Raw genomic sequence first — 12,347 nt, forward strand, 5'->3', positions numbered from 1 at the left:
GTTTCATCCTTGTTATTTTTTTGGTGTCCATTTCAACCGTACTAATTTTTACTCGTTCATTTGAACCGTATTTTAAAAATATTTGGACAAATGACCCATTTTCCAGAACCCAAAGTCAAAATTTCAAGTGGTATTTGATGTCCTGTGGGAACTTTTTCTTCCAATAGTAAAACAAGTTCTCCTGCCTCTACAATTCAATACTTTGACAACACAAATCAAGGATTTGGATGTTACGGGACAATGAAGGGCCCTTTGCAACGTGAAGGACTCAAATCAGTAGGTAAGAAAGTAACATCTTAACTCACTGTCTAGTCTCCATGTGTGAGTTTTACTATTTTGAATAAAGAAATCTTCAACCATAATAACTACAGACTTCCTTTTCCATTTAACCATTTCAATAATGATTCTCTCATTTATGCCAACAGTACCACTATCTATTATTACTACATTTATTGAGTCAACAATTTCATAGTAAAAAAAAAAAATCTAGTGAGAGTGGACATTTTTATACTTGGCAACTTTGTGGAGCTCGAAGTAGAAAGGTAGTAGGTTAGTTTAAGTAGAACCCGATGCAGGTTAGCGGATTGATTATTTAAGTCAAATTGTCTGTTAAGAAAGTTAACAACAATTTATGTCGTTCTGTTTCGCTTCGGTAACTGGAGAAAACCGTCGGCACAAACGAGGGGTGATTTAATGTAGCATTTACTTATCAAATGATCAGTTCAGTATCTTGTTCTCTTGATCTTCACCGCAGACTATAAGATCAGAACCTAAAATCTGTCCGATCAATGATCAATGGTCAGATCAAAACCTAAAATCTGTCTGCCAGAGTCTCCAGACTCACCCTTAGGATTGTGCACAAAACCGAATTAGTTTTACATGGTGAAATAAAGCAACACAGAATCAATTTAATATACACGTGCTAAATCACACGGATGATACTCCCTTTCTTTTTCAGCATCAAATTTTTTCAGACAGAAAAACAGAAAAGACTTTCTCCCTTTCTTTCTGTTTCAAAAACTTCCCACACAAAAAATCACAAATTCTTTACCCAAAAATCTCTCCCTCTTGCTCTCTTTCTCTCCCACCCTCAAGTTACCATTAAGGAATCCATCAAGATTCAATCACTTCTCTATGTCAACTTAAAAAAGAAGAAGAAGAAGAAGACAAAGTCTGCTCAGATTTTTCTCTGATACATCAATTTCTTTGATTTTAAGAACTAAAGAATTCAAGAAACTTAAATTCATTCGAAAAAACTCACTCAAACCTGTATTAAACGAGATCAGGATCTTGAATTGTTTTTCATTCTTGCTGGAGTTGAGCCAATAGCGAGAGGTGCTGCTAAACTAGTGTGTGTTTTAAGATCGAAATTTCGGTGAGTTTTAAGTCTTTTGATCTTCATTTCTTGAATCAGGGGATGATAAACTATTCTTTGAGTTTTTTTCTTGATCAAATGTAGTTTGATTTGATCTTCTAGATTCTGTTTTAGTAGCTCCGAAGCATTTTTTTTGATCCTTAGAAATATCAAATTTTAGTGTTGATTTTTCAGTAATCTGATCTTGTTTTATATAGAATTTTGTTTCTAGTTTTTTACAGTAATTTAGGAATTTAGCTAGTATTTTTCAAGAAACTTAATTAGAGTTTTTTTTTTTTTTTTGATTCTTGTTTTTGTGTGAATAGGGAAGGAGGAGATTTATTAGTTTGGGCACATTGTGAGATCTGAACCATGTGGATTGTTAGTTGATTTTTTTGTACAAATGGAAGAAAGAAGACCATCATCACTACGTCCAAGTGGGAGTATTAAGCAGACATTATCAGGAAAATCAACTCCTAGAGGTTCACCATCGTTTCGGAGACTACATTCCAGTCGCACGCCCAGAAGAGGAGATGGTAGAGGTGAACGTTTTCAGTGGTTTAGAAGTAATAGATTGTTGTTTTGGTTATTGTTGATTACACTATGGGCGTACCTAGGGTTTTATGTACAATCTAAGTGGGCACATGCTGATAATAATGATGGTAAAAATGATTTGATTGGATATAGAAGTAAACCAAGCACGATTACTGGTAATGCAAGTACAGATCAGAATTTGCAGCCAGCATTGGTCAAGAATGAGAAACTTGTGGTTGCTACCCAGAATTCTACTGATGGGGGAAGCAAAAATGAGTCCAAGCTCACAGATGCAAGTCTGGCACCAAAAACAAGTGGGACATTGGTGCATAAAAACTCTCCCAGGAATCCAAGGAAGGTTAAGAGGACGGCTTTATCACGTAGATTGCGGAGTAAGAACCGTAAGAAAGAAAAGATTGCTGATGAGGCTGAAAACACTAATTTGGTGGAGCAGGAAGAGGAGATTCCTAAAAGAAATACTTCATATGGGTTGCTTGTTGGTCCTTTTGGTACAACCGAGGACAGAATTTTGGAATGGAGTGCTGAGAAGAGATCTGGAACCTGCAACCGGAAGGGCGAATTTGCGCGTATAGTCTGGTCTAGAAAATTTGTGTTGGTATTCCACGAGCTTTCAATGACAGGGGCCCCACTTTCAATGATGGAATTGGCAACAGAGCTTTTGAGTTGTGGCGCTACAGTGTCTGCTGTAGTTCTTAGCAGAAGAGGTGGCTTAATGGGAGAACTTAACAGGCGAAAGATCAAAGTGGTTGAGGACAAGGCTGCACTCAGCTACAAGACTGCCATGAAAGCTGATCTTGTCATTGCGGGATCTGCTATCTGTTCTGATTGGATTGGTAAGCATTTAAATTAAGTGTTGTTGATATAAATTGTCTGAAGCACTTCAAAAGAAGGAGAAAAAATCTCACAGTATTCGTCTTTGACCTTTGAAATATGCCTTTGTACTGCATTGTTAACCTGTACGTCTTTGTGGTATATATATGCACATTGCCTTAGAATGTCATAGTCATCCTTGATTCTTGATGTCACCAAATGTATTTACAGTTACTCATCAGTGTAATTGTATTATCATCATTATGGTTCCTTCAGTCGTACTAGATAATATTTCTTTGGTCAAGTATCCTGAAAACAACCAATGCCTAGCACTCATTCTAAGATATTATGCCTATGATGAATACATCCTAGAATCCTTGTCAGAGTCTAATTCTAGCTTTGTATATTATGGCATAAGCACAATTTTTTAGTATTAAATGGAGATTGAGTCAGATTAGCACCTATACTTTGCTAAGGATTGCAAACTCTTAGTCTCCTCTATTAAATGGATGGATGGGAGGCATGTTTTTTGCATTAGCAGTTTTCGCTTATTATCCAGCATTGCTGGAAATGTCTGCTGCTGCCTTTTGTATTAAATCACTAGATTAACCCAGATAGGGTGCAAAACAAATAAACATTAAGATATCCTGTCTTTAATTTCTGAATAGGACATTATATAATTTCTTAGCATTAGGGACATCGGCTAACAAAATTCAATTTTTGTTTCAGAGAAATATCTTGAACATAGTAAAGCTGGTTCTAATCAGATCGCTTGGTGGATTATGGAGAACCGGAGGGAGTACTTCGATCGAGCAAAACCCATGCTTAATCGAGTTACGTCGTTGATATATCTTTCTGAAACACAGTCTAAACAATGGTCAGCCTGGTGCGAAGAGGAAGGAGTAAAGCTAAATTCCCCGCCCGCGCTAATGCCTCTATCGGTTAACGACGAATTGGCTTTTGTAGCAGGCATTCCTTGTTCCCTAAATACTCCCTCATTTTCTGTTGAGACGATGTTGGAGAGAAGGCGTGCTTTGCGAGATGCAGTTAGAAAAGAAATGGGATTAACCGACAAAGACATGCTCGTGATTTCTTTGAGTAGTATCAACCCTGGAAAGGGTCAGCTGTTTCTTCTTGAATCAGCACGTTTAACCATTGATGAGGAAAATGGTATAGTGAGAGAAGGAAATGTATCTGACAATCAGCATTCAAGAGTTTTGTTTCAGAATTTGCACCTTCGTGGATCTCCAGATGAGCTGTCATCTGGTAATCAGGAAAAGAAAGAACTAGCGCTTAAAGTCTTAATTGGTTCTGTCGGGTCCAAGAGTAACAAAGTTCCTTATGTGAAAGGACTTCTCAGATTTTTATCCCAACACCCATTGTTGTCAAAGTTAGTTTTATGGACTCCATCAACCACGCGCGTAGCCTCACTCTACTCTGCAGCAGATGCTTACGTCATAAATGCTCAGGTGAATAGCTTTGTTCGTTTCTTATCTCTGTTGATAATCACAAATATATCTAGTAGACATGATGGATGACATAGTAAGTTCTGCTCTTAATATAAAACTGTTTATTTATGTACAGGGTGTTGGGGAAACATTTGGGAGAGTGACTATTGAAGCAATGGCATTTGGTCTTCCGGTAATTAGAATCATACTACCGTTTCATTTACTTTTCCTCTTTTGCTGTTTTAAAATGGGTTGTTTGGAAAGCATGCCCCTGTGGTTGTATACTTGCATGGTAATCGGTAAGACTTTAACTTATGGTGTTAACTGAGGATGATAAACTCATCATGGTTGCCGCCCTTCTCAAACCTAAGCCTTGTCAAAACTAATCCAGTGTGCGACATAATAGATTGATGTTCCCTGTGACTTGTCAAGATGATCTCAGTACAAGACTTATCCCCTAAGAAGCTATGTTTCATGTAACTCTTTTGTGGATGGTCAAGTATGGTGTTCGTTTCCACAAAGACAGATGATTTTTTCCATTAGTGCAGTGTTTAATTTGACCAGCCTCGACTATTTAACTTTTCTTATTTTGCAGGTGCTTGGGACCGAAGCAGGAGGAACATTAGAGATAGTAGAGCACAATATAACAGGTCTTCTTCATCCAGTCGGTCGCCCAGGGACTAAAGTTCTTGCAAAAAATCTCTTGTATTTGCTAAACAATCCATCCGAAAGGGAGAAGATGGGAATGAGAGGGAAAAGCAAAGTAGAGAGGATGTACTTGAAAACACAGATGTATGAGAAATTCGCCTTCGTCCTCTTTAAGTGCATGAGGCTCAAATAAGAACATTAGTCAGTTTCACTACCCACCTGTACGAGAACACAAGATTCTTTAGGAGTCGGTCAAAATGATTTTTTTTTTCTTGATTAGGCAACTTGGCATAAATCTGTTCCTACAACAGCGGTTGAGATTTTTCTTCTACTGTCAAAAGTTGTGGTCACGTAAGATTTTGAAAATAGTTTACATCCTAATATACAATAATTCATTGTAGTATTGTAGTTTTGATGTCAAAACACAACTAATTGAAAGAAGCACTGTGACTGATTCTTCATCTTTTACTTCTAGGTCAACAATATGAGACTACGCAGTGAACTTTTTTTGACAGCAGCGATATGTTAGGGAGAGAATTTGAGCTTGTTCCAAAAATAGGAAAAGTGAAATAGATTTTGTATTTTGAAACTTCGGCTAAGCACATGATATAGCACAATAATTATAATACCCACTAACCACACTTCTAAGGGAACTGAACCATTATTACTGGGCATACGAGGGATAAAAAGATTTAAGGTTCTACTCATGTTAAGATGTTTCACAGATAATACTTACAGAACATCTCAAAACAGAAACGAGCATTCAGTACAAACCATCATCAAGGTTCTGGGGGCAAGGATAATTTTGTTTGAAATTTCAGGTGTATTCAACCATTCAGAGTAAATGCTTCGTCAGTGGCACACTTTGTAAGTGGATTTAATTGATAGACGCGGGATAAAACTGGCTAAAAATTCTGTACAAAGATGAGAAACCAAAATTCTACACATGCTTTCTCTGGGAGCATCAAATGCTTCCCCTCCATCTAAAGGAGAAAACCCGTAGGCCTTCTTTTGCTGCAGGTCAGCCAAGGATATCTTCTTTTTCTCTCCAACTGCAGACCTAAATATTCAGCTAGAACAATATGCCAAATCTATACATACGCAAAAATATCTTGGCGCGAAATTGTCCTACTACTACCTGAAGTAGCTTTTGCTATCTTATGTCATGTGATCATCTAAGCAATCTGTTAAAATCTTCTATTCATCCTAGCCTGTCGATTCCTTCTCAGATGAGGCTTTCATTGCCTCAGCAATCATAAGAGCAACAGAAGCCTTGTGAATTGCAAGATCCGCCCTATAAAGTAATCTCTGAGCTTTTTCACGCTTTAGCTTAGCCATATTTGATGCATGTTTTGCTGCCCCTGATGCATCTCGCAACCTAAACTCATCAACATCAGAATCATCTAATTGTTCGACTTTGACCCTTGGAAATCCATCCGACTGGTTGTAGTAATGTCTTCGGTTATTAGGCCATTCTGATAAACCCATATTCCACTGAGACGTTCCATTTCTTTTTGTTGTTCTCTGATTATAAGACATTGTCATCATCTGAGAATCCATTGGAGATGAAAATGTCCTCATCTTTCTCGATTTGTTTCCATGAATAGTCTGATGATGACTCCTCTCAGACCCATCACTGCTCATCGATAGGTACCCACTGCCAATGGCATCCCGTGGTGACATAGTCCTCGTGGATGTCTGAAGCCAAGGAGAAGCATCTGAATAATCGTAGTTCTGGCCAAGGTGAATACCCCTCTCTTCATACCCGTTAGATTTTCTACCTGATGCAGCAATGAACGTAAAGAGAACTTATTAGTTAACAATCAAGAAAGTTCTATTTAACTACTATTGACAATGGTCTATTAACAATTATTCTGTAAGGAGCATTTCTATGTTTATTTCTTGTTTCTTGCCTCCAATGCATGCAGAGCGAGCATAATATAGCAAAGAGTATGTAAAAATTACCAAGAACATGAAGCTCATCCTGATCTCTAGGATAAATGTAGTTGTTTCCACCAGCCGAGAGCTTCCTATGCGACCTTTGTTTAGAGAACTTGTTGGTGACGCCTAACCCTCGTGGTTTTAGGCAGAAAGCGAACATTGCTGGCTTCTCCGGGACACCATGCAAGTTGCCACCATTTGTGTAGATGTTAGGGTTGGCCGCTTCCCACTCTTTCACTTGCTGCTGGTACCTTTCGTATAATGGAGGCTGAAAAGCAAAAAAAGATTTAAAAAAACTGAGAGGTGTGGTGGTTGAGAAAGGTCAAAAGTGAACATCACAATTATAAATGTCCTAGAATATGCAAGAAAAAAGAGGGTTGGGTGAATTTAAATAGGCACGTCAAAAATTACCTGCAACTGCCGGATCAAAGGCCATCTTGACCTCTGCCTCTTCTGCTGCCAGTGCTCATAGATGGCTTCAATCGCATCAAATGGTCCTATGTCAGCAATGATCTCGTCTATTTCGTCAAGTGTAAAGTCCTCACTTTCTTCAGCAAATGCAACTCTCTCGAATATGTCCATCGTCCTCTCGAACAAGTCCACGGAAATCTCTGATCGATTATTTTCGCTCACGTCCAAAGAATTTTCATATCTTGACAACCACTCCTCATCATCAGTATCCATGTCATACATGAAACGCGTAGGATTCAAAGCCATCTCAGCGTCAGACTCTTGCTGCCTATGATACTTCAAAGTGCGAACAAATGGTACACCTGCAGCAACAATATCACGCTCTTCAAGCAGGCGAACCCCTGGTATAGGAATGCTCTTAACCAAAGCAGCCCTGTTGTTCCGATTGTAGCATTCCTCGTGCATTTCCTTGAAACGGGCCCACTGGCTCCGGTCAGGAAACTCCAAAGTCCAATCTTTTCCTCCTTTCCACATCATAGCATGTGTATGGCGGTTTGTTGAACCAGCCTGCAAAATTTGATAAGGCTTGTGCGAATACCTAACCACCCCTGAAAGTTTTACTAAGAGCTTCCAATCCTTACGATCAACAAACTCTAGCACAACAAGGCACCCACATTCTCTCCGCCCTCTATAAGCCTCTGTAATCAAGACATTGGCACTGCATGAGAAATAATCTGTCTGTCTCTGAGGGCTTCTGGAACCACTGGAGATGACTTTCTCATTTTCATCCCTTATTTTCTTGTGTGGTCGCCCTCTGCGCAGATGGCTTCGAGGTTTTGAGCTGAGATCATGACCTCCAAACGGTACAACATATGAAATCTGACTTCGAGGTTTTTTAAAACCGTTAGCAAGGCCATTATGGGTCGGATCTGTCCTTCCATCTGGCCACATATTTGACCGATGGCTACAAGACAAAGGGCCTGAGTTATGTCTGCTACGCTGCCAACTACTTCTAGGTGCTGTTGGATTAGGGCTGCGAATATTGCAATCATTCATGTGCCAAACCAAATTGGATGTAGACTGTTGGGCATTTTGTCTTCCCCTGTCCAATGACTGTGTACCAAACTGGTTATCTGCGGGTATCTGAACTCTAATACTACTTAAATGAGAGAGGTGGCCACTTTCGGACTTCTCCTGAGAAGAACGATCATCAGAGTTCTCATTCTTGCCAGAGTCATGAGGACCTACACTAGTTTCAGTAATATCATGCTCATCCAATAGGCAACCTTCAGAGAGCAACATCCCATTACCAGTATTGCTAATGGAGAGAGCGTCAATCTCCACATTAGGGTTTTCCTGATCTGCAAGTTCCTCGAATGAAGATGAATCATCAGGAGCCATCAATATCCCACGACTCTCTGAATCTTCTACCAAAGCCAATGACTTCTGAAAGCTAACAGATGCAACACTTTTTTTCATCAACAACTTGAGATGCAGGCTAACAAAGAAACTAGGAGCAGCAGCAAATGAGAGAACAAATGGAGGAAAACTTCTATGCTTGCCATCACATCTAGATAATAACTGCCCTGTGTTGTTGCTGGCATTAGCAAACTCTTTGGAGAACCCCATATGCATAATTCCTCGTGTTGGCTTTCTGTGTGAACCCTGGTTAATAACAATGATACATACAGTTCATACCATGCAACAATTAGATTATAACAAAAGGCAACCAACTAAAGTTAATAATGGAAGGAAAATGACTAAAGCTAGATAGGCAACCGGGAGAAATAATCCACAAAAGAGAAACAGAAACAATGCAAGAGAATTACCTCCATCGTAAATGGCACACCAGTATCAGAAGAGACAGGTCTGCTCTGGATGACCCTAACATTGTCAAACGTGCATTCAGAGAGAGGTAGCTGTTTTATGACTGAACAATACTGCTTCAGTTTTTCGTCTAGGTACAGCCACTTCGAATTGTCCAACTCCAAGAAGTTATAGGATACAAAAGCAAGATGCCTTGCCAAATCCGGAAAGCTCGAAAGTTTTAACCTAATTGAAGTAAGTGGCGACTGAAGATCTACAAACTTCCTATACCTATTTGGTTGACGAAATATAGCCATAATTAAGCATATAAGAGATACTGCCTGCGACATGCAACCTTCAAACAACATAAACCTCAACCCAACGACATTGTCAACAAAAAGCATTTCCAATCTAACTCTAGGCCACAAGGTGATCAAAACACCGTGGTGGAGCAGCATCAAGAACTGGCACATAAAAACTTCCTTGCCTACAGACATGACACCCGAGGCACACTGAAGTGACATTCTTAATTTCAACCTCATGTTACCCCAACCCGCAGAAGGAACATCGAATCTCAACAATCTAAGATTCTCACCAGTCCAATATACAATGTCAGGATCCAAACCAGTCCACAAGTGCGTACTATCGTATTCTTTCAGTAAATCAATGGTGTCAATGTCAGCAAAAGAAGCAAGAGATGAATCAGATCCAACGCCACTTCTGCTACAAGAAATCTCCTTAGATGCCCAGCCCAATCTTTTTCCTTTATCGCGGAACCTCCTCCTGACATAAACAAGAGGAAGATTTCTTTCTTTTGACCTAGCCATGTGACCCATTATAGATTTTTCAGCCGTTTCACCATCACTTGATTTTTCCACGCCTGCAGTTTTACCTGATAGTTGATTTAAATAACTTCCAGAGGGTTCTGCAACCAAGCAACCAGATGGGGTGGCGATGGAATCATCAGAAACTACACGTCGCACATGGTTCTTCGGTGCAGACAGGGTTTTCCTTCTCTTCTTGGTACCACCAACTGAAGAAGATTTCGACTGACGAGTCAAACGGGACAACCATGAGACAATGGGCTCTGAATCCACAAAACTGTCCAGGTCGCTGTCATCCTCCTCTGACTCCATCCGTCTCTTGTCAACATGTTTGCCTCCTGCTTTCGAATTTTTAGAACCAGATTTTCGAGGAACTTCACTGGGAAGTAATAAAAGCTTGAATCTCTCATTGTTGAGGTTAATCCATTCTTCGTCACGGTCATCATATTTGACATGATGCAAACTTTTTTCTGGATCGTAATCATTCACAAGGCCAAAATACCAACTCTTGTCCAAAGGCCAAAAGACCTGGATCCTACGATTTAAAACCCAGTAAGCATCCAAGTCCTTGCACAATAACTCGTAAAAATGGCGTCTCTTCCTTGATTGCCCCATCTCTTTCTCTTGTTTCCTAGGTCGCAGCACTCGTCCAGCAGCATCGGCAGAGTTAGCCTCTGAACCAGCTGAATGGTTTGGCCGTGATCTCAAAATAACCCCAGAAACAGGAGTAATTGAACGACCATTCGCAGACGTAGAAACAGAATGGTTCCCAGAAAAACCAGTACAGCTCGGATCAAAGCAGAGGGACGATAGCATTCTCGCAGCATTCTGTTCTAAATTCTCTTCATCGTCATCTTGCAAATTTGCACTCGTCCGTAATGACTTTTCAGGTACAGGCTTCAAATGCTCCGCTGAGTTCTGATTCTGTGGTTCTGAATCACGAACCTTTCGTTTTCTTCTATGAACCTTCTTTTCTGTTGAATCAGCAACATGTACAACGGATGCCCCATTTTCAGTCTTAATATGTCTAGCTGAATTACCCCCATTAGAGATATTTTCCTTACTATCAACAATATGCTTCTTCCCTCTAGATTCATAAGTAATTATCGGAATTATAGGCTTGACATCTAAATTAGCTGCCTCGGCATCATCACAAGTGACATTGTTTCGAACCTGAGCACTCACTGGAATGTGATTGTTATGTGACTTCTTTCTCCTCAGGGAACCTCGAGGCCTTTTAGGAATTGTGATAGCATTATCTTCAAATTTCACAGAGATATTGTTTGAACTATTTGTGTTCTTCAAATTCGAACCCCCTGAAACATGAATTTCCTTTTCACTAACACCATTAACCTTGTTCCCATGTACTGCATTTTGGCCTTCAACACTCTTCTTACTATCAGATTCTAAACCAACATCAGCAATTTCCTTTCTGCTCTTCTTTCCCCTCGTCTTCTTATTCACTTCCTCTGAACTAACCTCTTTGTTCTCCACCCCCCTTGATGATCTACTGCGTTTTCTTTTCAAACCTTTACCCTCATCCCTATCTTTTGCCGCCCCAGATTTCTCAACATTTAAACTCTCCACATCCAATAACTTCGATTCCTTCGAAATTTCAGAGACATCACTCTTTTTCACGATATTTTCCATCTACAACTACTCGATCCAGCAAAACAAAACCAAAATCCCCAATTCTCATATTCCATCGTACATGTCGAAAACCCTAGTTTCAGATCTGATACCCAAATTTAACATTAAAATCAGGGCAAAACACTAGAATCATAACCAAGAAAACCCAACCTAACAGAAATCAAAACACTCAAGAACCTCCCCCACCAAAACGAATCAGTCACAAAAACAAAAACAAGAACATACCTGTCTAACAATCATCAAGCAACAAATCGGAACAATCAACACCACCCGGAGCTAATTCCTCACATATGAGACGAAAATCCTTTGTTTCCCCCTTGAAATCGTAAGAAATTTCACGATCTGATTAGGTTTTTTTTTTCTGGTTTTTTTTTACCGTATGAGAAAACGAAAGAAGCTAGGGTTCGGTTTCACGGGACTTTTAGGGTTTAGACTTGGAAAAAATTAAAATTGAAAAAATAAAATTATACGTAAATAAAAATCACATAATTGGGTTTTTTGATTATAACCGTTAGATTTAATCATGGTGGTTTAAGATCTCTTGCCACGGTGGAAACCCTAACTACATTAAAAGGACCTCTATTATATCGGGGTAAACGAGGAATTCGTTTTAACGGTTAAGATTGTGTTAATGAATTTAATCGACGGTTGTGATGGTTGACAAATAGAGAAAGATTTGGCGTATTTATGTGACACGGTATTTGTTTTTTTGCCTAATTTTGTTAAAAAAATTTTATGTGAAATGACTATAATAGGCTTTTATGTTGTACTGATTTACTAAAATACTGTTGTCTTTTTTGAAAAAGTAAGCACTATTCGTATGGCGCCACCAAACCACCTTAAACTGCTAAGCTTGGTTACGGTTAAAAAAGGCATAAAATTAATTAAATGTTGAACTTA

At 39.3% G+C, this 12,347-nt stretch overlaps 2 protein-coding genes across 2 annotated transcripts; one reads left to right on the top strand and one right to left on the bottom strand.

Annotated features, from left to right (window-relative positions):
- The first annotated feature begins 993 nt into the window (after nucleotides 1-993).
- Nucleotides 994-5,276, top strand: LOC113303580. The gene is made up of 5 exons (XM_026552628.1): nucleotides 994-1,375; nucleotides 1,681-2,742; nucleotides 3,449-4,188; nucleotides 4,304-4,360; nucleotides 4,763-5,276. Exons 2-5 carry the CDS (start codon nucleotides 1,758-1,760, stop codon nucleotides 5,006-5,008), a joined length of 2,028 nt encoding a protein of 675 aa, XP_026408413.1. The 5' UTR covers nucleotides 994-1,375; nucleotides 1,681-1,757; the 3' UTR covers nucleotides 5,009-5,276.
- Nucleotides 5,277-5,496: 220 nt separating this feature from the next.
- LOC113303581 lies at nucleotides 5,497-11,873 on the bottom strand. Its single transcript, XM_026552629.1, has 5 exons — nucleotides 11,673-11,873; nucleotides 8,997-11,532; nucleotides 7,168-8,832; nucleotides 6,781-7,024; nucleotides 5,497-6,596 (listed from the first exon to the last, which is right to left on the bottom strand). The coding sequence occupies exons 2-5, from the start codon at nucleotides 11,445-11,447 to the stop codon at nucleotides 6,022-6,024; spliced, it is 4,935 nt and encodes a 1,644-aa protein (XP_026408414.1). The 5' UTR covers nucleotides 11,448-11,532; nucleotides 11,673-11,873; the 3' UTR covers nucleotides 5,497-6,021.
- Between the last annotated feature and the right edge of the window lie 474 nt (nucleotides 11,874-12,347).

This window comes from Papaver somniferum, chromosome 8 (genome assembly GCF_003573695.1).
Source record: "Papaver somniferum cultivar HN1 chromosome 8, ASM357369v1, whole genome shotgun sequence".
Classification (NCBI taxonomy): domain Eukaryota; kingdom Viridiplantae; phylum Streptophyta; class Magnoliopsida; order Ranunculales; family Papaveraceae; genus Papaver; species Papaver somniferum.

What these genes read in the sequence shown, in the direction of transcription:
- LOC113303581 (XM_026552629.1), bottom strand. Translation starts at nt 11,447, where the DNA reads ATGGAAAATATCGTGAAAAAGAGTGATGTCTCTGAAATTTCGAAGGAA. An exon ending in CTTTGATCCGGCAGTTGCAG is followed by an intron (nt 7,025 to 7,167) that starts GTAATTTTTGAC and finishes TTTGCTTTTCAG; the next exon opens with CCTCCATTATACGAAAGGTA. An exon ending in GGATGAGCTTCATGTTCTTG is followed by an intron (nt 6,597 to 6,780) that starts GTAATTTTTACA and finishes TTGCTGCATCAG; the next exon opens with GTAGAAAATCTAACGGGTAT.
- LOC113303580 (XM_026552628.1), top strand. Translation starts at nt 1,758, where the DNA reads ATGGAAGAAAGAAGACCATCATCACTACGTCCAAGTGGGAGTATTAAG. An exon ending in TATCTGTTCTGATTGGATTG is followed by an intron (nt 2,743 to 3,448) that starts GTAAGCATTTAA and finishes TTTTTGTTTCAG; the next exon opens with AGAAATATCTTGAACATAGT. An exon ending in CTTACGTCATAAATGCTCAG is followed by an intron (nt 4,189 to 4,303) that starts GTGAATAGCTTT and finishes ATTTATGTACAG; the next exon opens with GGTGTTGGGGAAACATTTGG.